This window comes from Capsella rubella, unplaced genomic scaffold, assembly GCF_000375325.1.
Source record: "Capsella rubella cultivar Monte Gargano unplaced genomic scaffold, Caprub1_0 scaffold_6, whole genome shotgun sequence".
NCBI lineage: Eukaryota > Viridiplantae > Streptophyta > Magnoliopsida > Brassicales > Brassicaceae > Capsella > Capsella rubella.
In genome coordinates this window covers 5,073,887-5,097,392 of record NW_006238918.1, presented here as the reverse complement: position 1 = coordinate 5,097,392, position 23,506 = coordinate 5,073,887, and the positions used below count along the sequence as shown (strand labels likewise).

General features: G+C 37.8%; 5 protein-coding genes across 7 annotated transcripts; 2 read left to right on the top strand and 3 right to left on the bottom strand.

Annotated features, from left to right (window-relative positions):
- The first annotated feature begins 545 nt into the window (after nucleotides 1-545).
- LOC17884049 (ribosome biogenesis protein WDR12 homolog) lies at nucleotides 546-4,020 on the top strand. The gene is made up of 14 exons (XM_006287729.2): nucleotides 546-773; nucleotides 1,039-1,139; nucleotides 1,334-1,440; nucleotides 1,800-1,835; nucleotides 1,952-2,037; nucleotides 2,171-2,229; nucleotides 2,307-2,417; nucleotides 2,519-2,644; nucleotides 2,732-2,875; nucleotides 3,006-3,114; nucleotides 3,204-3,340; nucleotides 3,425-3,460; nucleotides 3,547-3,642; nucleotides 3,759-4,020. The coding sequence occupies exons 1-13, from the start codon at nucleotides 617-619 to the stop codon at nucleotides 3,637-3,639; spliced, it is 1,302 nt and encodes a 433-aa protein (XP_006287791.1). The 5' UTR covers nucleotides 546-616; the 3' UTR covers nucleotides 3,640-3,642; nucleotides 3,759-4,020.
- Nucleotides 4,021-4,174: 154 nt separating this feature from the next.
- Nucleotides 4,175-5,477, bottom strand: LOC17882030 (expansin-A23). The gene is made up of 2 exons (XM_006289339.2): nucleotides 5,262-5,477; nucleotides 4,175-4,878 (listed from the first exon to the last, which is right to left on the bottom strand). The coding sequence occupies exons 1-2, from the start codon at nucleotides 5,425-5,427 to the stop codon at nucleotides 4,256-4,258; spliced, it is 789 nt and encodes a 262-aa protein (XP_006289401.1). The 5' UTR covers nucleotides 5,428-5,477; the 3' UTR covers nucleotides 4,175-4,255.
- Nucleotides 5,478-7,257: 1,780 nt separating this feature from the next.
- Nucleotides 7,258-17,419, top strand: LOC17882413 (sister chromatid cohesion protein SCC2). 2 transcript variants are annotated; one of them, XM_023780451.1, is made up of 28 exons: nucleotides 7,258-7,730; nucleotides 8,226-8,335; nucleotides 8,647-8,897; nucleotides 8,970-9,057; nucleotides 9,139-9,392; nucleotides 9,621-9,728; nucleotides 9,877-9,988; nucleotides 10,200-10,299; nucleotides 10,368-10,554; nucleotides 10,667-11,098; nucleotides 11,184-11,701; nucleotides 11,773-11,983; nucleotides 12,064-12,114; nucleotides 12,234-12,392; nucleotides 12,482-12,649; nucleotides 12,742-13,041; nucleotides 13,118-13,270; nucleotides 13,466-13,635; nucleotides 13,822-13,930; nucleotides 14,227-14,388; nucleotides 14,471-14,575; nucleotides 14,677-14,910; nucleotides 14,995-15,128; nucleotides 15,212-15,508; nucleotides 15,595-16,003; nucleotides 16,362-16,454; nucleotides 16,554-16,679; nucleotides 16,777-17,419. In XM_023780451.1, the coding sequence occupies exons 1-28, from the start codon at nucleotides 7,462-7,464 to the stop codon at nucleotides 17,005-17,007; spliced, it is 5,541 nt and encodes a 1,846-aa protein (XP_023636219.1). In that variant the 5' UTR covers nucleotides 7,258-7,461; the 3' UTR covers nucleotides 17,008-17,419. The 2 variants fall into 2 exon arrangements, with proteins under 2 accessions (XP_023636219.1, XP_023636220.1); XM_023780452.1 differs by having other exon boundaries at nucleotides 7,639-7,730; nucleotides 8,226-8,321.
- A 541-nt stretch (nucleotides 17,420-17,960) lies between these two features.
- On the bottom strand, nucleotides 17,961-20,026 carry LOC17882489 (biotin carboxyl carrier protein of acetyl-CoA carboxylase 2, chloroplastic). The gene is made up of 7 exons (XM_023780454.1): nucleotides 19,710-20,026; nucleotides 19,414-19,455; nucleotides 19,205-19,323; nucleotides 18,790-19,102; nucleotides 18,588-18,659; nucleotides 18,396-18,461; nucleotides 17,961-18,309 (listed from the first exon to the last, which is right to left on the bottom strand). The coding sequence occupies exons 1-7, from the start codon at nucleotides 19,839-19,841 to the stop codon at nucleotides 18,286-18,288; spliced, it is 768 nt and encodes a 255-aa protein (XP_023636222.1). The 5' UTR covers nucleotides 19,842-20,026; the 3' UTR covers nucleotides 17,961-18,285.
- A 297-nt stretch (nucleotides 20,027-20,323) lies between these two features.
- Nucleotides 20,324-23,289, bottom strand: LOC17883641 (probable mitochondrial-processing peptidase subunit beta, mitochondrial). 2 transcript variants are annotated; one of them, XM_023780453.1, is made up of 9 exons: nucleotides 22,571-23,289; nucleotides 22,200-22,364; nucleotides 21,969-22,106; nucleotides 21,730-21,881; nucleotides 21,526-21,634; nucleotides 21,313-21,411; nucleotides 21,084-21,149; nucleotides 20,765-20,876; nucleotides 20,324-20,671 (listed from the first exon to the last, which is right to left on the bottom strand). In XM_023780453.1, the coding sequence occupies exons 1-9, from the start codon at nucleotides 23,234-23,236 to the stop codon at nucleotides 20,565-20,567; spliced, it is 1,614 nt and encodes a 537-aa protein (XP_023636221.1). In that variant the 5' UTR covers nucleotides 23,237-23,289; the 3' UTR covers nucleotides 20,324-20,564. The 2 variants fall into 2 exon arrangements, with proteins under 2 accessions (XP_023636221.1, XP_006287485.1); XM_006287423.2 differs by having other exon boundaries at nucleotides 20,769-20,876; nucleotides 22,571-23,288.
- Nucleotides 23,290-23,506: the final 217 nt, after the last annotated feature.

Below are 23,506 nucleotides of genomic sequence, written 5' to 3'. Positions count from 1 at the left end.
AAGTATTTGATTGGTTTGTTACTGTTAATGGCAAATTCAGTATCTCTTCAACTATAAAGACAAATTTTCAAAATGAATTCTTATAGACCTGGATTTAGTATTTCTAATTATTGACCAAAGATTTTTTTTGTTTAAATTCAAGTTATTTAACAAAAATTTCATGCGTTTGATTATATAACTGAAAAAAAAATTGTTCATATTAAGTTTAAATTTTACAGCAAACCAATAAAAAAAAAAAAGCGTGTTTAAAATTGACAAAAGCTGTCTATAAATGATATGAGAGGGCTCAATGGGTTTTTTTTTTCTTTTACCATTCCCACTCTGTTAGATAACTATAGCCTGAGATGGGCCTATCTTAAAGATCCAAATGCTATGGGCCCAAAATTGATCCTATATAGGCTATATATCACAGTTGTCAAACCGCATCTCCAGGCCGGTTCGGGTAGTATCTGGACTGAACTAAACCGGAACGGAGGTCAATTCGGTAATTTTATTAACATCCTTAAACCTTGTGTCTGGGTGATTTCTCCTCACTCGAGCCAGAACCCTAATATACACAGCGTCTTCTTCTTACTCCGTAACAGGCCACCGGCGAAGCTAAGAGGCAAAAGAAAAAATGGATGTCGAAGGAGAAGATGTATCTAGAAGACTTCACGTTAAGTTCGTGACGAAGCTTGACTCTCCGTTCAAAGTTCCGGTCAACTCCGTCGCCATCCCTTCCAATGTCACTCGTCTTGGTCTTTCTTCCATTGTCAATTCTATTATCGAATCGGGTAGACTCTCCTCCCTTTATCTCCAACTTTACCTCGTCAATGTTTTGGGGGTTTTAGTTTTCAATTGCTAGTGTTTGAAGAAGTCAAAAAGTGTTACCTGGAGAGTGGTAGGTCTATTTAGGAGGAACTTGATTGTTCTTATGAATTAGAGAGCGTACATAAAAACACCTTTAAATCGTTACCTGGATTATGTGTTAGCCCTCTATGAGATTCTTGTAATTAGTATATATTGAGGTATAATATAAGATTGTCTTTGGATGAACAGATAATCCCGAGTGGAAAACTGAGCCATTTGATTTCCTGATTGATGGTGAGCTTATTCGAATGTCACTCGAAGAGTTTCTGCTCGCCAAAGGAATATCTGCGGTAATCTTTTGAATCCTAATCTTCTACTATTTCACACCAATTAGTTTGATTTGTGTAATTTTGTTGTACATTTCATTTCTTGAGGCGTAGCAAAGTGGCCTTTAATGTCAATGGGGCTTCTACAGCTATATAATTAATCCATAGCTCTTTTATCTTGGAAACATATACTTAATTACGTTGTTTGGTTCTTGCAGGAGCGAACTCTTGAAATCGAATACATAAGGGCTGTGGCACCAAGGAAGGAGGAAGAACCCTCGTTGCATGATGACTGGGTCAGTGCAGTGAATGGTTCTTCTCCCAGGTAATTTTTTTTTTCTGCTGCTTTACTTTATGATGTAGAACGGCCCTGTGAGTTGCCGTATTTTATGAATTTTCTTTCTATTTCACCAGTAAATTGCTTTACAACTTCTTATGCAATTCTTTTTACAAAACCACCTGGTGGTTGATGCCATATGGAAAATCATAGAGCTGATCAACTGATACTTCACTGCCATTTCATTGATTGTTAGAATTATTCTTAGTTTTTTCCTACTGTGGATTTAACTTTAAATTAAATAATTCATGTGATCCGCATAACTGTTTAAGATTTATATGGTCATGTGTTCTTGTTTCTAAACTTTGTGTTAGTGGTTGTCTTGACCTTGGTTTTGTCATTTTCAGGTTCATTTTGACCGGCTGCTATGACAATTTAGGAAGGTAATAATTTGATTCATCTATAGAAGTCTTGTATAAATCCAGTTATCTTCTGTCTTTTTGTATTGCTTTCAACATTTGCAAGAATCTTAGATTATTTATCTTTTCTTCTTGATAAGGGTATGGAGTTCTGCTGGATCGTGTTCACACATATTAGAAGGCCACTCTGGGGCTATCTCCTCTGTTGCTGTAATTAATTCCAAAGGTATGAGCATAGCATCAGAAATATATACTATGCGTGCTCGTTACTAACAAATGATATTAACTAGAAGGATTTTCCCTTTTTTCACTTCCTTACCTTTTCTAACTTAAGTCGTTGTGTTGATTTGTGCATCCAGACGCAGAAACTGTTACTGTAGCCACTGCCTCTAAAGATCGGACATTGAGATTATTTAAGGTAAAGACGGATATTATAGCATACTTAAACTGAAGGTTATTTTCCGTGCGACTAAAGTCATCTCTTCCTGTTTGAAGTTTGATCCAGATGAATCTGTTGACTCTTCAACAAGAGTTAGGGCTTACAAAATATTGCGTGGGCACAAGGCATCAGTGCAAAGTGTTGCAGCTCAGAAATTGGGGGACATGGTTTGCTCTTACCCCTTGCGCTTTTCTCGTGTTTTGCAAGCGAGACGACTTTGCTATATTCCTTCGAGCTGACCATCTTTTTGTTGTATGATGTAATTTAGGTTTGCTCAAGTTCATGGGATTGCACGATCAATCTATGGAACACAAATCAGTCTACTTCAGAAGGGGAGTCAGTATCAGTGAAGAAAAGAAAAGGGAATAATCAGGCTGACGAATCTCAGTCAGAGGTACGCCCAATAAAGTCTGGATTATTTCAATAGTTGGTTTTCTCAGTTCAAGTGTCTGACATCAATTATGATTTTGAATTATTACAGGGAGAGGCGGTGACTACATTGGTTGGACACACTCAGTGTGTATCATCAGTTGTTTGGCCAGAGCATGATGTAATTTATTCCTCTTCATGGGACCATTCTGTAAGAAGATGGGACGTTGAGACAGGGAAAGATTCATTAAACTTGGTATGCCTTTTCACTCTTCTTTTCTTTCTCATATATTTAGATACACCGAACACGGCGTTGTTGTAAACATTAGTGCTTTTAAGTTATTTCCGCTGAAGCTTAGAGTTGGTTTGTTTCTGTCAAATTGTAGTATTGTGGGAAAGCTCTCAACACGGTTGATGTTGGCGGGGAAGGTTCTGCACTTATAGCTGCTGGGGGCTCAGATCCAATACTTAGAGTATGGGATCCTCGTAAGCCAGGTGAGATATCCATACGAACACAGGCCAAATCAGTGACCAGACTGGGTTTGTGTCATGCAGTTGATAAACTCTCTTCATTAACTTTGCAGGAACTTCCGCTCCCGTTTTTCAATTCTCTTCACACTCGTCTTGGATTTCCGCCTGTAAATGGCACAGAAGCTCTTGGTATCACTTGCTCTCTGCTTCCTATGATGGCAAAATCATGCTCTGGGACCTCAGAACCGCTGTAATTACTAAGCCTACACACTTATTCCCGTTATAACCCACTGTTTTCTCTCTTTTGAAACAATTGTTTTTTTTCCTTTTACAGTGGCCATTATCAGTTATCGAGTCACACAGTGACAAGGTACCGTAAACACAATTTTATCTTGTACCGTCTACTCTTATAGTTTTTCTTCGTTACTAATGGTGGCTAAAAACTTGGATTTAAAGGTTTTATCTGCGGACTGGTGGAAAGGAGAGAACGTAATCAGTGGAGGTGCAGACTCTAACTTGCGGATTTCTTCCGGAATAGCAATCTCTTAAAAGGTATCCTAAATCCTTCGACCATTTTGTTTTCTTACACTAAAATACATTAGTCTTAAAATGTCTGAAATCCAATATTATTCGACTAATTCTTTTCTTACATGACTTTTGGAATTCAGATACACCCAAGATTTTATGTTCTGTTCACATATTGATCAGCGATTCCCGATCTTGGAATGAGACTGTTGTTAGTTCTACTGGAGAAAGCTTATTGTCTTTAAGGTTTTGTATACTCTTCATATTCGGAAATGTTGAATCTTAATCATACTTTTGCCGGGAATCAATTTTGTTTTTAATTGTTTAAAAACGGCTATTTAGAAAGGTTGTATTTGCGTATTATGCTTTGGCGGAAAATTAAATTGCATTAACTAAAAAAATATATTCGATTTTTTCTTCAATAATAGATGATCAACTAATTAATGCTTGGTTGTATAGAAATCTAAAATCCAAATTCTTTACCATGTCCATATCAGTAAGGATTAAAAGTGTTTAAAATTACCAATTTTATATATATAGAAACTGTATATTTGTCTGATAAATGGCTTATTATATACTTAAATTTTAAAGATACATTTAAGAAGGAAAAAAAAAGACTCCATATTAGAAGAGTTCCCAATCAAAAGTTAAGCTTGCCGTCGTAAGTTTGACTAAACTGCCAATTAGGTGGAGCAACGTTCTCAAAGTTCAAAAATTTCCCATCACTTGTAGTGACCTTAAAAGACAAACTCTCTCCGGTTAACTTCAAGCCTGTATCCCACACCTGTCCCCAATTCCGATGCATCTGAAACCAACCACTCTTGGAACCTTTCACCCTAACCTCAGACACATCACCAACATGTCCAACGTTGTAAACAAGAACCATCAAGAAATAAGGATTTCCTGATAACTGAAACTTGACACCACCTTGTTTATGCGGGCATAAAACTCGCCTATATTTCACCGGAACAACTCCGGCTTTGTACTTAGCGATCTTGAGAAACATTTGTAACGAGAGGTCGAAATGTTTCTGCGGCGGATTGCACCAAACACCTACTGTTTTGGTGTAGTTTGCTGGGCAGAAATTGGTGGCTGTGACACGTATAGGTTTGGCTCCTTCAATGCACGCTTGTGGATTGTCTACGCACTTAATCTCGAAGCATGCACCGCACGTAGCTCCATTATTGAACAAAGCTGCACTTAGAGCCGTCGTCTCTAAACCGTAGCCTTGCTCGAAGAGATTACCGTACCCACAATCTCCTTCTGTTTACACCTCAATTAGATTGTTGGTTTAGATTCAATTTAACACTGACCAATGCATGAATATATATATGTGTGTGTAGGACTAATTATATAGCGTATCTAGTTCTCCATTTGTTATAAATATGTATGCGATCAAACACAACGTTGCATGACATAATTAGTTCAAACTATTTTTTGGTTCACAAAATTTGAAAAACTCATTGTATCACAAAACTTGACAATTCATTGTTTTATACGACATAAACCCCATCCAAAAAAAAAGTTTCAACTATTTTGCTCTTAATGATAATACTAATTCTAAATAACTTATTATTAACATTTTTTAATAAAAAAAATATATTGATCATATATCAGGTATGTGTTATTTTAATGAGTAAACGTACTCATAGTTCCTCCACCCTCTATATCACCGTAAAAAGTGGCACGAGCATTGTCCCAGGCGTCTGTGACACCAGTAGCAGTACCGGTGCTCATGAGTCGGTGTCCCGAGACCAAGACGGTCAAGGTGGCCAATAAGGTTACAGCAACCTCCGTAAAATCACGAGCCATCTTTCCCACGTAACTACTACTGGAAAAATGTATAGATGATGATACAAGAAAGAGAGGAAATATTAGAAGAGTGTAATATGATAGAGAGGTAATATTATGTATTTACACGATATGAGGATTTAATTTTTCTAAAAAAGATTAAGACATGTACATCAGTTCGAAAAATCTAGAAACATAATATACAAAAGTAGGTGATGTTCCATATTTAGCATACGTTCTTAGAATAATCTTATAAAAATCACTTTTAATTTATAAGCTCATGATAACAACATATTTATTTATCTACTTTTAATCGATTTTTTTAAAAAAAAACCTGTCTGCTATTTATAAATTGTGGATTTCTTATAAATTAGAACTTATTATCTTACTACACAAAAAAAGAAAAAGTTTAAAAACATTTTTAAAAAGTCGTAGGTTTATATAAAAAAAAGAGAGTGTAAAGTGATTAGCCATAGTATTACTTAGATTTTTCCAATGTTTGATAAAGATACATTTTTTTTTTTTTTTGATAAAAGGTACTTACGTCTTCACATGTACAAATTGTTGACTATTGTATACAAAAACGACTACTCAATAACCATACATATCCACTTCAATATTAGCCTTAATGATTAACCGTAAACAACATGGGAAATGACCCTCGACATTCACCGGAACAAACAAAAATGAAGCTTAAATTGCCTTATAGTACATAAATTCCATTCTTGAAGTAGGAAAATTTACATATACTTGAAGTAGTATGTATGTCCATTCTTGAAGTAGTAAAAATAGGCAGGTGTTAAGAAAGTAATCATGACATACAAATATATAGATGATCTTAGTGGTTTTATGCTCTGTGTCTGTCATTATCTAAATTCAAACCCGTATGAGAGGTACACGTACGTTGTTAATAAATTTGGAAACACACAAGAATGGAAACTAAAAAAAGAAAATAAAAGAAGAGATCTAAAGAGAGGTCGAGGAAAAGTCGCGACGGCGATCACATCGGTCGATCGATTTGATGTGATCGCCGTCGCCGTCGCCGTCGCCATCGCCACAACATGCGTCCTCACTCACTTTTAATCAGTGACGATAGTAATCTTTCAGTCACACTTTCGACAATGAAAGTATGAAAAACACTCGATCACTCCTACAATATAAAGTAACATTTTCCCATAAGATTCCGATGTTGCATTTTCCCAACATATTTCTCTCTGTACTTTTCCAACACGATAACCTAATCATTGTGGAGTCATATTTTCCCACGTTGCCGAAATCACTAGTAGTATAACTTTAAAAATGAAAACTTGTATATTTGGCACTGATATTAATCTTCCAGACTTTTAATTATCTCGTCGAAAGATTAATGGAGGAATTAAGTTTCGTAGAATTCATAGATTCTTACCATTCATATTTCACATATCTTCCAATGGAACTAGTTATACCATTTTTTTTTTTGCAAATGAAAATGCCATATCTTTGGCAAAAAAAATTTGATTAAAAAACACTGGTCCTGGATCATGGATTCATGGGAGACAGGCCTAGCCCAAAACTTCCTTATTATTATTATAATAAAAATATGTAAATGTAAATATTTGTTTTCAACAAAAAGAAAATGAATGTCTCGTTTAAACTATGATCATCAATGAATTAACATCTCGTTTCAAAACAATCAAAACTACGAAAATAATTTTTCAACTACCCGAAACTACCCCTGCCTCACTCAACGATTGGTAACTGCTTCTCAAGTGATAGTCGAGGGTAAATCAATAATTTCATGGGAAAAACCATAATAATCATTTTAATGTCATAAAAAAAAAAGGAGAGGAAAATTTCAGGGGAAGATTTCTCTCATTTACTTTCCCCGCCAATTGCATCTTACTAATTTCCTCTAAAATTCTTCCCTAATTCTCAATCTAGGTCTCAATTCTCTCTATGACTCTTCGAACTTTCTTCAAATCCCCTTCAATTCCTCTTTGATTCTTCCAAAATTTCTGGCATCTGAGTTTCTAGAAACCCTAATTTTTGAATTCGTGACTACAGTTCGATCCCAAGATGAGCAATTCAAGCAGTTCCGGCTGGGGTTCGACTTCGAGCTTGACTCAGTTCGGGATCGGTTTGGCTAATACAGTTCAGTCGGAGGTTGCTCCTTACTTGCCCCTACCGTCCTTGCCTATGTTCTGCGGTGCGGCTGAACCTGGGGAGTTCAAATTGTTCGATGAGGTTGGCCAAGGTAGAGCTTACAGGTCGTTGGATCGCACTGAGATTCTAGCGCAATCCAGTAGAATCGCAAATATGCTTCAAGATACTGACGTTTCTTACCTGTAAGCGATCTATCGTTTTTCATATTTGGCAACTATAATTCGCTTCTGGACATGGGAAACTAGTTTTTGCTTCTTCTTTTTTTTTTTTTTTTTTTTGTCAATTGGATTGGTGCTGTGCTATTTGGTTTGAGAATCTCATACATGAATCTAACTCGTTGCTAGTATTGTTTAGTCGATAATCTCGTATTTCATATGTGAAGCTAACGGATCAGCTAATTTACAAAAAGTAGCTGTGCCAGCAGTGAATAATCTGTTGTTTTACTCGCTGATATTGTATAAAGAAGTTTGATGATTAGATAATGTTTACGTCTTCAGATTTTGGTAATTTTGCCGGTGCAGTGATCAGTAATCGTTTGTTTTGTGCTAGTTGTTATTTTTAAATTCTAACCTTGAATTAAGTACTGATTGAGGGCATTTCTGTTCCACCGGGGAATTCATGTCGAGAGTATGGTTCTAGAGGGCACTAACTTATTTTTCTCTGAATTTATCTTACAGGGATCTTAGAAACGAGGATAGGGTTCTTAATTGTAATTCCGGGGAGCATTTTCAGTTATATGATCAAGTTTTACGATGCAATCCAGGAGCATTTGAGTATGTTACCCCCGGTAAATGAAACCTTCTCATTTTTCCTTTTTTGGCTGAACTTTAGAGTAATAACAGATTTCGGGGGAAATACTGAAGAGTCCTTTAAGGTTTAGAATTTTTGGTCCGCATTTAAGATGCCTTTAATGTTTGAACCTAGCAGCATCTTCCTTCTCTGTTCACCCAGTCAGGTGGTATTGTACCTCTATTTTTTTCCATTTTGCTAAGCTTGAATAGTTGTTTTATTGTCTCAGGAAAACTTGTTATTGCGTTTGTGTATGATAGATTCACTATGTTTTATTTATAATTTATCACCATTTTTTCAATTTATCAGGTCCGACGTGCGGTTCAGTCTTTACCAATGAAGAGCCTCAAAAGATAACTTCTGAGCCAAGTGTTCCTGTCAAGATTCAGCGGCAGACCAATTATCATTTAGCTAGGAGTATCCAACCTGAACCTTTGAAAAGGGAATTACGATCAAATCATGTCGAAGATCATAGTTGGCAGCACGAACCTTTGCCAAACCAGTCACCGAAAGATGTTAATGCGTATCATGACTCTCGGCCTGAAACGATTACCATGAATGTAAGCCCAGTATCATAATCTTCATCTACATGTTGCTTTCTTCTGTGTGAATATAACCAATTTAAATGGCAGGATATTTCTACTTCCAAGAAGCCAAAGGGAAAGAAAAAACGTAAAGATGACATGTCTTCAGTTCAACCAGATCCATCTGTGCTGCAAGGTCTTTTTCTCCTCGTTTCCTTGTTTTTATTGCATTAACCCCTACCCTCTAAATAATTGTAGTTTCTTAATACTTGTTTAGAGTCCATCGTAACAAGTTTTTGTGAGATGTTGGAAGACTTCTGTGGCAGAGCTGAAGTCCCTGGTGATGATAGGGATGAAGCTGAGTGGTCATCAGTGCCTGTTGGTGAAGTCCGTGTTCTTGTAAATGAATTGATGACAATACGGTCAAAAATGCTTCTGCATATGGTACCTGTTGATATTCTATCGAGGTTATTGCACACTCTGGATCATCAGATACACAGGGCAGAAGGCTTGTCCATTTATAGTGAACATGTGAGTAATTTTCTGTTTGACTCTATTTTGCAGCTGACACATGGAGTATTTTATCATACAATTTAGCTTTCAATCAGTAATTTTTTCACGTTCGGAATATATTTTCTTAGACTTGCAAGGATGCATTAATGATTGTTCTTCTTATTGTTAGACTGTGTGTAAAATTATCACATTTTGTATTAAAAGTGACAAATACTGTTTGTGTTTTTTTTACTTAAAACATTTCAGTCAGATTCAGATTCAGTGTTGTTGGTTCTTGGTGCCCTTGAGTCAATCCATGCGTCGCTTGCAGTGATGGCAAACAGTGATATGCCAAAGCAGCTCTACAAGGAAGAGGTGAGTGCTGCTTAAGTGTTATTTTTCTCCGGGAGGTCTATTATCTGCTCACTGCTTTACACTTCCTTGTAAAGAAGTGAACACATAAGATCATTGTCCGTTTGACCATATTTTCACTTATTTCTTTCTTTACTCTTCTTTCAATCAGATAATTGAGAGAATTCTGGAGTTTTCTAGGCACCAATTGATGGCTGTTATGTCTGCTTATGATCCATCATACCGTAACGCAAGTAAACCAGTAGAAAATGTGGCATTTGAAGGTTGTTTTTCCAATTTAATTTGGAAGTTGCATTTGCTGTGGATATTTTGTTCCATGCATGGCATGTCATTCCCTACATCTGAAACTTAGATTTTATTCTAGTATGTATGCCTTGCAGCTTGCTGTGCTGTCTTTCAATGTTCTCATTTATACTCCACAAGTTGTGTTCTAATTAATTCTGATTTATAGATCTGTACCACATGCTCTTTTAGGTGATGATGATGATGATGATCACGATCATGACATGGCCTCCGCCAGCAAAAGGAGGCGCATAGGAAAAAGCGGCAAAGTGAAGAAGTCGTCAGTGAACAGGTTTACTGATTAATGCCCATTCGTTTGTGATATTAGTTCATTTTCACATCTGCAATTTCTGTTTGTAGGATCTCTGGAGCCGTGAATACTGCACTGCAGAAACTTTGCACTATTCTTGGCTTACTCAAGGACCTGTTGTTGGTAGAAAGGTTGTCTGACAGTTGCATTTTACAATTGTTGAAGACAAGTATTACGACATTTCTGGTGGAAAACATCCAACTTCTACAACTTAAAGCAATTAGCTTAATTGGTGGTGTAAGACTTTCCACGTACTCCACATTTTTGCTGTGTATTCTATTCTAAATATCAGTGTCTTCACGTTTGTAATGTTCTTAAAAGATATTTTTAAATGTCTGATTTAATGCAGATATATAATTCATATGCTCAACACCGAACATATGTGATAGATGAAATATCTCAATTGCTCTGGAAGTTACCTTCCTCGAAACGAGCATTGAGAGCGTATCTTCTCCCTGATGAAGAACAAAGGCAGATTCAAATGGTCACTGCTTTGCTCATTCAGTTGGTTCACAACAGCACAAGCCTTCCTGAAACCTTGAGACAGGCTTCCAGTGGAAATTCCATACTGGAGATCCCAGTTGATGTTGGCTACCTAACTAAATGTCATGAAGCGGCTACAGAAACATGTTGCCTCTTCTGGACTCGTGTCCTCGAACGATTTGCCAGTTTTAAGGGTCAGGATGCTTCAGAGATCAAATTGATTATTGAGAATCTTGTTATAGATTTATTGACAGCATTAAATCTTCCTGAATATCCATCTGTGTCTCCAATTCTTGAGGTAAATGTACTGTATTACTGTGTTTTTTTGGTTCTAGTCACTAGTCAATGTTTCTTTCCACTCTGACAGGTCAATTCTCTTGCAGGTTCTCTGTGTCATACTGCTGCATAATGCAGGGTTGAAATCAAAAGATATGTCCGCTCGACTAATGGCCATTGAATTGCTAGGTACAATTGCTGCAAGGTTAAAACGTGATGCTGTCCTCTGCAGTAAAGAAATATTCTGGATGTCACTAGAATCAGATAGAGAAACTAGTGTTGACCAAGTTGGCACAAAAGATTGCGCTGTTTGTTTAGGTCAAACGGCTGGGAGCGTATTGGTCTGTCAAATTTGTCAAAGGCGGTTTCATGCTGACTGTTTGGGTTTAAAGGAACTAGACATTCCAAGTCGAAATTGGCACTGTCCGTTTTGCGTGTGCAAGAGGCAGCTTCTTGTACTACAGTCTTACTGCAAGACAAACTCCAAGAGTACTGGTCAGTTGGAATCAGAAGAAAACATCGAAAATTCAAATATGATCACGAAGACTGAAGTTGTGCAACAGATGCTCTTGAATTACCTTCAGGATGCAGGATCTGTTGATGATGTGCATACTTTCATTTGCTGGTTTGTTCCCGACTCTTTTCATTAGGATTTTGCAGTGTTGGTGGGTCTTATATGGAAGGTGCTTTTTGCAGGTTTTATCTCTGCCTTTGGTATAAAGATGTCCCAAAATCTCAGAAGAATTTCAAATATTATATTGCTAGACTGAAAGCAAAGTCAATAATTCGTAATTCGGGAGCAAGTGCTTCGTTCTTGACAAGAGATGCTATCAAGAAGATTACTTTAGTGCTTGGGCTAAATAATTCCTTTTCCAGAGGATTTGACAAGATTCTACACATGCTTCTGGTTAGTGGGATTTGCGTGCATCTTTTTTTCGTTTCTTTTTTTGAGTTTTCATCTTTGTTCCAACTTTATTCTTTTTTCAGGCTAGTTTAAGAGAGAGTGCTCCCAATATTAGGGCCAAAGCTTTGCGAGCAGTAAGTGAGCAAATTGTTAAAATACATAGTTATTTCTGTTCGGGCGTAAAGTCAGAGTACAGTTATTCTAGTCTAGGGGTGATAATGCATTGATTACATCCTGTCATTGATCATGGCAGGTTAGTATAATTGTTGAATCTGATCCAGAGGTACTTTGTGATAAGCGTGTTCAGTTGGCTGTTGAAGGAAGGTTTTGTGATTCTGCAATATCTGTTAGAGAAGCAGCACTGGAACTTGTTGGTAGGCATATTGCATCACATCCTGATGTTGGCATAAAGGTAAATGACATTTCCCTGTATCATTATTGTTATATCACATGCCCCCTATTGCTGTTTTTTTGCTGCCCAATGGGATCTTTTTTTTTCAGTACTTTGAGAAGGTCGCTGAGAGGATTAAGGATACTGGAGTGAGTGTTCGAAAACGAGCCATCAAGATAATACGTGACATGTGTACTTCAAATCCCAACTTCTCTGAATTTACAAGTGCGTGTGCTGAGATATTATCTCGTATCAGTGATGATGAGTCTAGCGTTCAGGTAATTTGTATTCAATGTGCATTGTCCTCACTTTTCGGTGTAATACTGGATTTTAAATACAAGATCTATAATACATATTTATTCATCTGCAGGATCTTGTGTGCAAAACTTTCTATGAATTTTGGTTTGAGGAACCTCCAGGGCATCATACTGAGTTTGCTAGTGATGCTAGCTCCACTCCAGTGGAACTGGAAAAGAAAACCAAGCAAATGGTTGGATTGTTAACCAGGACCCCAAATCATCAGCTTCTTGTGACGATTATTAAGCGTGCCCTGGCCCTTGATTTTTTCCCTCAAGCAGCTAAAGCTGCTGGTATCAACCCAGTTGCTCTTGCATCAGTACGCAGGCGCTGTGAGTTGATGTGCCAGTGCTTACTGGAAAAGATATTACAGGTCAACATTAATGTTACATGTCTATGCATTGATGGGTTGGTTGAGAGCCTATAACAAACATCTTTTATTCCCTCAGGTAGAAGAAATGAGCCGCGAAGAAGGAGAGGTGCAAGTACTTCCTTATGTACTTGTTTTGCATGCTTTTTGTCTGGTGGATCCTGGTCTGTGTACACCGGCCTCAGACCCTGCTAAGTTTGTCATCACACTACAGCCATATCTGAAGAGTCAGGTTATATATGGCCAATCTTTTCAAGTTTCTCTTAAGTTGTGTAAAGGAATGATACTGTTAAGATCTTATCTGTGCTTGTGTTTAAAAAATAGTGGTAGTAATGCAAAATAATATATCAACTGTGAAGCGTCGTGCACAGTAGAATTTCGCACTAAAAGTGTTGCTAACTTGCCTTTCATCTTGTATTTGTTGCAGGTTGATAGTAGAATAGGAGCACAGTTACTAGAGAGTATTATTTTCATTATCGATTCTGTCCTACCCTTGATCCGCAAGCTGCCTCTAAACGTCACTGAAGATCTGGAACAAGATCTAAAGCATATGATTGTTCGACATTCATTTCTAACTGTTGTTCATGCTTGCGTTAGGTACCCTCTAATTTTCAACTACCATCACTTCTGGCACTGTACATCATTTTCGCTTTCACATCAGTTCATTTTATTTTATTGGGACGATTGCATGTCTTCATGAAAGTTGTAGTCGCGAAATATCACTCATCTTTTTTTTTTGGAAAGTACCTTCTGTTTGATTAGTGCTGCCCCTTGAATTTTCAGGTGTCTCTGTTCTGTGAGTAAATTAGCGGGAAAAGGTGTTAGTTTAGTTGAACATCTTCTTCAGTTCTTTTTTAAGCGGCTGGAGGCCCAAGGTTCCGATAACACACAGGTGGGTTTACTTCTTAAATTTCGTGCGTCAGGATTTTTTCATGTTTAAGCACAATTAAGGTCCTTGAGTCTTGTTTCATGCACATGATTTACAAGCGGAGTATCTGTGGGTCGGAATATTGTACTGTTGTGGCTTGCATTTGTGAGTGTATATTTGGTTGCATCATTACCTATATTGGGGTTTGTTCCTATTCTCGTTTGTTTTGGCTGAGTGTAAATAACTATTATTCTTTATCACATGAACCTAGTAACAGGTTCATTTAAAGCTTAATGGTGAAAATATGTGTTTTATTTCAGATTGCTGGGCGGTCCCTTTTTTGTCTTGGATTACTTATTCGCCATGGAAAGTCTCTTATTAGCACCTCTGGTGGAAAGACTTTCAATCTTTCTGGCTGTCTCAATTTATTTAAACGACACCTCCAAACAGAAGATATTGCTTTGAAAGTCAGGTCACTGCAGGTATGGTGGATACAGTTCTTGTCTGTTGCACATTCTCGATATTGCGTTGTCCTAGAATAACGGTGACCCAAACGTCCTGTAGGCTTTAGGATTCATCCTAATTGCTCGACCTGAGTACATGTTGGAAGAAGACATTGGTAAGATAATCGAGACTACATTATCAGATGATGCAAACGGGCGTATGAAGGTAATATCACCCATCTATATGCTTTTTCGATTTATATGGTTTACATGTTTTGTTTTACAATTATATATGGTTTCGTCCTTTTGTTAATGCTCCTAATTCAGATGCAAGCATTACAAAACATGTATGAATACCTTCTTGATGCGGAAAAACAATTGGTATCCGAGAAAGCCAGTGATAACGCGGTTAACCCAATTGAGCAAGGTGGCCATGCCGTACCCGTGGCTGCTGGTGCCGGTGACACCAACATTTGCGGAGGCATTGTGCAGTTGTATTGGGATAAGATATTAGGTAGATGCTTGGACTTTGATGATCAAATTCGCCAGACTGCTCTCAAGGTTTACCCTTTTTTTTTCATTAATAATTTTTGCTTCTGTCTCTTTGCTTTTGTCTGAACCGTTGAGAGGTATTCTGTTTCGCAGATAGTGGAAGTTGTACTACGTCAAGGTCTAGTTCATCCTATTACGTGTGTTCCTTATTTGATTGCTCTCGAGACAGATCCTCAAGAAGCCAACCAAAAGCTGGCCCATCATTTACTAATGAATATGCATGAGAAGTAATCCTCTGACTGGATTTCACAAAAATTTACATTAGCTAATCAAGTATCAGCACACTAACACTCCTCAACGTTTTCATCAGGTATCCGGCTTTTTTTGAGAGTCGTCTCGGTGACGGACTCCAAATGTCGTTCATCTTCATGCAAGCCATCAGCCAGGTCACTTCAGATCCTAATCAAAGTCTTCAGCAAAAGGGTTCGACTAACATGTCGGGGAAAAATGATCATACTAATAGTACTCTCACACAAGCTAGACTTGGCGTCTCTAGGATTTACAAGCTTATCCGTGGAAACCGGATTTCTCGAAACAAATTTATGACTTCTATTGTTCGCAAGTTTGATAATCCAACCTGGAGTGGCTCAGTAATATCTTTTCTGAAGTGAGTATTCGCTACTACAGAAAAATAAAACCTTTACAGTCTCTTTGTGCTAAAATTAAAACTAACTTCACTGTTTCTCTTTACAGGTATTGCACTGAAACGCTTGCTTTACTTCCATTCACATCACCTGATGAGCCGCTTTATCTTGTATATTCCATAAACCGAGTAATGCAAATTCGGGCTGGTGCAGTAGAGTCAAATTTGAAGGCTCTGTTACATAAAGATTCTATAAAAACTCAGCATGGAAATGGAATATACCAACAAGACTCGATTCCCGGACATATGCACATGATGGATCTAAACACTAGAATCCAAGAACCGACTAATTGGAATTCCTATGGCCATCCAACTCCAATTGACCTCAATGGAGCAGTTTACCAGAATCCAAGGGATCAATTCACTTCATATCAAGTCCATAATGGGAAAGCAAATGTGTACAAGACGACCTCATCTGATCCTCCTGAATTATCCACCGATGATCAGCAGAAAATTCAGGTAGTCTTCATACCTTTTTCTCATGTGATACTTAGGGTGTTAAAACTGGGTTTCTTTTTTGTGTGAAATTTTCACATTTTCGGTCTTGGAAGGTAACTATTGTAAAACGAATCTGGCATAGATGAGGTTGGTACATTTTGGTTTACTCAATTTTCTTGAATCATTGTTTCAGTTTGGTGTTTCCCTTTAGCTAAGAATAGTTTTGGTTTTCCAGATTTAGTAAAAAAAATACATACCTCGCAATATTTGAATTTTGTTTGGGTTTGGTCCATGCAGATCGGTTCAGTTGTTTAGCTTTACATCTGGTTTATCAAAATTGAGAATTCTTTATATCATCATTGCTTTTATATAATTTCAGGTTGATTGCTTAGCAGCTATAGCTATACAACTTCTTTTGAAGCTCAAGAGATACTTAAAAGTCACATACAGCTTAAATGATGATCGGTGCCAAGTATGGTTCTTTACTTTCCACTAGTTTTTCTTTTTCTTTAACTTTGTTCGCGAAAACGTGACTGGTGTTGGGAAAAAAATTTAAATAAAAATATCTCAGGCCTATTCTCCAACGGAACTGTTGAAGCCAGGAGATCCTCTGTCCAGACAAAACGTTGTCTTTGACCTCAGTGAAACTCGCCCTGACTTACCTTCAACATATCCAGACTTAGTTCAGAGATATCAGGTCAAAACCCCAAAGCCTTTTTTTTTTTAACTTAACTTGTAAGATCTAAATCACTGGGCGCAGAGATCATCATTGTATCCATCTTTCTTTCTTGCAGGAGTTTAAGAATGCAATGAGAGAAGATACAGTTGACTTCACCATCTATTCAGCAAACATCAAAAGAAAACGTCCAACACCAAGAAAAACTGCAAGATCTGCTAAAAAAGCAGTGGCCTACAATGAAGATGATGATGACGACGAGGATGATGACAGAGGATGGCATGGAGGAGGTGGAAGAGGAGCAGCTCGTAGACTGAGTTACAGCACCAGAAGTAGCAACAGAAGGTAAAGTGAGATCCCAACAACACTTGCTCCTGTTATTAGATTACTGTACATAATGCAGCTCACTACAAAGATAATCGAAGAACGCTGTTGATTAGGCTCTTAATCAATGTACAGTAGTACGCTTTCGTACTAAAATTAGGAAAAACCGAACGAAATGGAACGTCAAAATCTTTTTGTTAGAAAGAAAAAGAAAAAATCAAAAGTAGAAGAAGTCCGGAATTGGGGAGGGAAGGGGATTTATTGGTCAATTTGATCTCTAGATGATGATATTGACCAAATGTTATTGTATTTGTTTATTATATGTTTGCTTCTTCTTTTTTTTTTCAATCTTGATCACATTGTTTAGCAAAAGGTTGTCATTAATGTATACAGTTTACCCTATGTATTTTCTTAATATAGTTTGAACACTTGATCTATTTTTCTAAAATTAGAAATGTTCAAACTTTTGTATGTACAGTAATCATAACATTACCAAGAGTCAGATTTTTTGTCATCTAGGCGCTAGGTACAAGGTAAAATATCCACGATTTTTATAATTTGAAATGTTCAAACTACATTATTGTGCAATTTTCATATAGATTTATTTACAAATTTTAAATATTTTGTTTCATCAAAAACAGTAGAAGATTGTGGACATATGATGAAAAATACAAGTGCAAGCTTACTGTACTGAGTAGGGCCGAAAGACCGCTTCACGCGCTTTGGTCGTAGTAATTGCCGGATATGGGGCAAAACAGCTAAAAACCGTGGTCTATAACCCGGAAAATATGTAAACACGCGCTATACGCGCTTATGATGCGCATGGGTTTATACTTTATATCACTCATATAATCAAACTAAACTGAATATGTTATTTCGCCCTAAACTAAACTGCTCTTTTAAACAAGTACACTAGTAAAGCATTAAGGTTAAACCATAGGCATTAGTGTTTTTCTTTATCGGTTTATTTATCATTAATTTCATACGAACACCACATTTCTTGATTTATTTAAAAAAAAACACACACATTTTTTTATCTAAACAAATTTGATATACCATAACAACACAAAGTAAATGATTTCTTTGTCGAACTTATTCTAAAAGAGAAAGAGACGTACATATGCATAATACGTTATGTGAAATCCCAAAAGCCAAACTACTGAAGCTCGCAAGGAAGAGTAGACCAACTGAAACCAACCCAACCTGATCAGCTCATTTTCAGCACGTTGGTATATTAGGGTAAATCGGGACTCTGAAAGACGTTTTGAACCGGCTGCTAAAAGGATGCTTCTTCGTTTCAAGTTCAAGATACGATAACAAACAGAGGCTGCATAGTTTATTATAGAAGAAGTCACCATAAGTTATATGATCTGAAAACCAATTCAAAACCAGAGAGTGGAGAGAGAACGTTACCGTGTCAACGCTAACTGGTTTTCCATCTTCAGCCAGTAACTCAGTGATGGTTCCTGACTTCTCAGCCTATTTCCAAGACACAATTTCACAGGCGTTAGACTCTAAAAACTCACAAACATATATATTATAATAATCATTCGAATTCGCAAATTTCGATTTTAAGTTACTGTGATGTTATAAAGAATCTCCAACCTCAATCTCGTTCATCAGTTTCATAGCTTCGATAATGCAAACAACTTGACCCTTCTGCACTTTATCTCCAACCTGCATAGTTCAAACACACAACAAATCTATATCAAATTCAAATGTAATGAATTTCACTCGATAGAAAACTATCAAAGCTTTGATAAACTTCATCCAAGAACCGAAGATTTATTTTCCCATCCTCTTGTACCTTAACAAAAGGGGGTTCACCGGGTCCAGGAGATCTGTAGAAAGTACCAGCCATAGGACTCTTGAGTGGAGGTTGAGACGAAGATGGGGGAGTTGTTGGTTTTGCTGTTGCAGAGGTTGAGGCAGGGGTAGGAGGAGGAGGAGGAGCCACTGACTGAGCTGGAGGCATTGGATAGTCGACAGTTGGAGGAGGCATTGAGTGATAAACTGGAGCTGGGGTTGCAGCTTGCTGTAAAGCTTCCTTCTTTCGAATAACGATTTCACAGTCAAGCTGCTTCAGTTCAAGTTCCACTATGTCTCTTGAATCCACAAGCCTTAATAAGATCAAACAAAAGATGTTTTAGTGCTTGATTTAGTTTCAAAGAAAGAAACTACTAAGCTAAAGGATGATACGGATTCCTTGGATTTGGACTCACTTAAGAAGACCTGAGACTTTAGCCATAAATTCAGAGAGCTCGGCGGGTTCGGGAACATTGGTTTTGGCTTTTCCGTTCAAATACCCACCATTAGTCATTGGGCTAGAGTTCGAAACAACCTTGGTGAAGTCGATCGAAAACGAGTAAGAAAGTTGCATCGTGTCATATAATTGTATGAAATCTTGTAGGTAGAAAAAACAAGGCTTTACCTCGTTGGTTGTTGCACGCAACCTCCAGATTGTAGATTGAGACTGTAAAAGATTTTGGTTATGAATCAATGTCTTCTAAATTCAAAAAGACAATAACTTGTTCATCATCGTAAAATGTATTATTCCCATTATCGTAAAACTGTGCAGGCAGAGTAAGTTCCAGAGTTACACTAAACAGATCATAATTATCCAATCGTACGCCACTCATCTCGTGAAGGCTCACACTTTTTTTGCTTTTTAACAGGATCATCATATCATATGCGAGAGAGATAGAGAGAAGAGAGAGCAGAACAAACCTGAGAGACATCGGGGGAAAAGGAGACGCCATTGGGTTGCGGCTGCCATCGTCGGGTGGAGAGTCCAGGAAGAGATCCAACTTGCCAGTTGGGGGCACAGATCTTGGCGCAAGGTACTGACAATGACGCCATTGTTGAGACAGAAGAAATGCAGCGGACGATGAAACCGAGGAAGCAGGGGGGAGGAGAGAAATAAGAGAGAGAAATATGTTTTAACACTGTCGATTTCCTTTTCCCTTCTTTATTTTTTGTAGGTAAAGGAATCTGATTTCGATGCTTACGAAGAAGAAACCCAAACTCTTTTATTTAACTAACTAACTTCACCAAACCTGTCCTGTCCTTGTGTTGTTGTTATTGTTAAGACACCCGCTCATTTTGTCTTCTTTTCAGTTTCATCAGTGCCTGTCATTGTGCCTCAGTTGTTTCTACTTCTTTTCTCATTTTTTCATAGTTATGGCCTATGGCTACGGTTGTGGTTAGCGTTAGATAATATATGTGTGTTCAGCTGTACCCTTATTGATGTGATACAATGGCATGAATCTCCAGAATTTTTGAGAGGTTGTTTCCATCTAATCTGCATTCATTTCATAAATGCAACAGTCTTTAAATCATTATTTGGTCAAAAGAGTTTACTCAGCTTAAAAGAGAGTAGTGTGTGCTTTTAACTCATCTCCATAAACCTAAAACGTTAATAGCCCCACTCACCAAAAAGGTTGAGAGTTAACTACACTTAATTTATCATCCGGTTGAGTAAATTATGAATGAAATCTTATCTATCATCACTTGCTAATCTAATCTATCTCTGAACTGATGTTTCACAGATAAAAAGAATATGAAACGAAGGCGTGTGAAGAATCAGGGGAAGTTAGGAACGCTCAGTAGCGGTTCCAGTAGGTTCTGCGTCTGAACCAGTTGTAGTCCGGTAATTCTTGGATTGGACCAATGGCTGAGATAGCCATGTCCTACAAAATCCCGATGAGATTTATTAGTGTCCTGGTTTCACTGACTCTTTTACCCTAAGCTAATCTCAAACTTTTCAAAAAGAAGCACAAAACTAACCTTGTCATATATGTATTTGTTGGCAACTTGTCCTATGGCGCTGGCATCAACAGCGTCAATCCTTGCAAATAGCTCAGCAGTTGGGATTCTACGACCATATGTTAGCAGCTGTAAAAGCACAATAAGTTACCTGGTAAGGCCTACCTGATCAAGTTTGAAAATGATAGGCCTAGTATCCCAAAAGTAGTCTGAGAACCTACGGTTTCTTTTTGGAGTACAAAGAAGCCTTAAGCTCTAAGTAAATCTGGGGTTTATTTTCTCTGAACCAATAAATTTATATCAATAGGTATACGTCAAACAAGATGGATGTCATACCTGACGACCTATATCTTCAACAACTGGGGTAGTTCCATTTAAGTTAAGCAACAATGAAGACTTCAGCTGCAATATTCAGGAAGAAAATTAACAATCAGTACTTGCTATGAACTTCCATAACCATAAGCACCCTTTTTATAAGTTTCAACAAATGATGAGGGAGAGAAACGTCACCAATCACATGTGGTATAAGCAAGAGAATGCTGGCTAAGATGGTGAGGTCTTTTACCTGATTCCGTGCCCGTGTCACATCATCTTCTGAGACCCTATAAGCTAGCTTGGTTACGGCGTACATAATGGCATGTGCTAGATCATCCAAGCAATCAGGCTGAAAAAAGTACCCAAGAAAGGTAAAAAGACATGTACTCCCCCGCATAGAATAAAAAAAATGTCCAATTAAGTAAGAAATACTACTAGGATAGATATGGGATTCTAAATTCACCTTAGCAACAGCATAAATGCCAAAAAGTCCAGTATCCTTATAGTTGCTGTTGAATGTCATTATGCTTTCAGCTATTTCATTAATGGCAACCTTCTGGGCCAGCTCAGAGCTGCTTAGATACATAATATTGATCACATAATTTACATAAAAAAATAATTGACTGAAATTAAGGCCAAGCTATATTAATCATACAAAAATTCTTACCCCATATGTTTTCCCCCACCAATACTTTTGTTCCATGATCCAAGCATAGTTTGCATAACCATAAGAGCAACAGAATCCGGATCTGTCCAAGATGCTCCTTCAAAGGCAATGGCGAATTGTGCTAAGGGTAGGTCATCATCAATCATACGGACCTTGAAAATAATTTAAAAAGAAACATATCTAGAGAGATGAAATACGAACCAAACATAAAAGTAAATCGACAATATTGGTTTATTTACCTCAGAGCCTGTAAAATTGGCAGGTTCTTTGGCGACCAATTCAGAAGTGGATGTTGAATCTGAGGACAAATTTGTAAATAAGTTCTTCACTTGCTCAACAATTTCCTCGTGTTTGACAGCTCCTGCAGCAGCAATCACCTGAAAGACATATTTTTGATGAGTCAATATGGAAAAAAAGCAAAGCCTACACCTGATAGCAGATGATAAAACTGTATGGTTTTCAAACATTACAATTTTGGGAGCTGTGAAATGAGTCTTTATAAAGTTCTGAAGATCATCTCTAGTGATCGATTTGATATTTTGAGCAGGTCCCAAGATAGTTCTTCCCAGAGGTGTGTGTTGGAAGGCAGTTGCATGCAAATGGTCAAGCACAACTTCCTGTGTTTGTCCCTCAACCTTTTCACACATGGCAAAAAAATAAAAGTTCATGTGATCATCGCTATATGCGAGTGATGCGAGTAGTATAAACTAGTTTCTCAACTAATTCCATACAAACAAGACTTCAGGTACCATCAGCGACTTAACGTCTACCAATCAAAATCAAAACGAGACAAGAGAATCGAGAAAAGAACAAAATTCAGAAGGGCAAGCTCATAGAATACCTCCTGCATTTCCCTCAAAATCACTTGTCGCTCCTGGTTGATTCTTTCTTTGTTGAACTCAGAATTCTGCAACATATCAGCTAATATATCCAACGCCTGGTTCACATTCGTATCCAACACCTTGGCGTAAAATGTGATATGTTCCCTCGTTGTATATGCGTTTAACTGACCTCCAATGTTCTCGATTTCTTCCTCCAGTTCTGTCCTGCTGCGCCTCTCCGTGCCTTTGAAAAGCATATGCTCCAGAAAGTGAGCGGTACCGTTAGTAGAATCCGACTCAAAACGTGATCCGGCGTCAATCCAGACTCCGATGGTGGCGGTTTTGGCCGAGAGGTTAGACTCAGTGGCGACACGGAGACCATTGGGCAAAGTGGTGATACGAGTCTCCGGGGAAGACAAGATATGATCGTGCGAGGCAAGTATCGGGTGTGGCGACGCGTATTTGAGGAACCTTAATTCTGGATTCTCGAGCTTCTTCAGCTTCGATTTCACAGTTTCCGCCGCGTTGTCGTAAGGCATAACTTGCGGCAGGGGATGGGAAGAAGTTACCGGAGTTGTGAACGGAGATACGGCAGCGACGGCTGATGAGGCCAGTCGTATCGCTTGATTGAGACATAAACGTATCGGTGACCGTCGAGCAACCGTCAGTAACTGCTTAATCGCCATGGCTGTTAGCTAATTAGCTCCCCTAGCTCAAGTCTAGTATACTAGTTGTAGTCTCTAGGGATATATGAATGAATTTTAATTAACGCAATTACGCAAGTTAGAAGCATCTACTGAAACGATGACGTACCGCCTTAAAAAAACACAAAACTGATCTATTGGGCCAATAATGGGGCCTAAACTTAAGCTTTAATACGGGTCGGGTTAAATGTGATTAGAATAAGACCCGGAACAAAAATGTAACCCTAATTGGAAAATTGATTGCTCCGATGA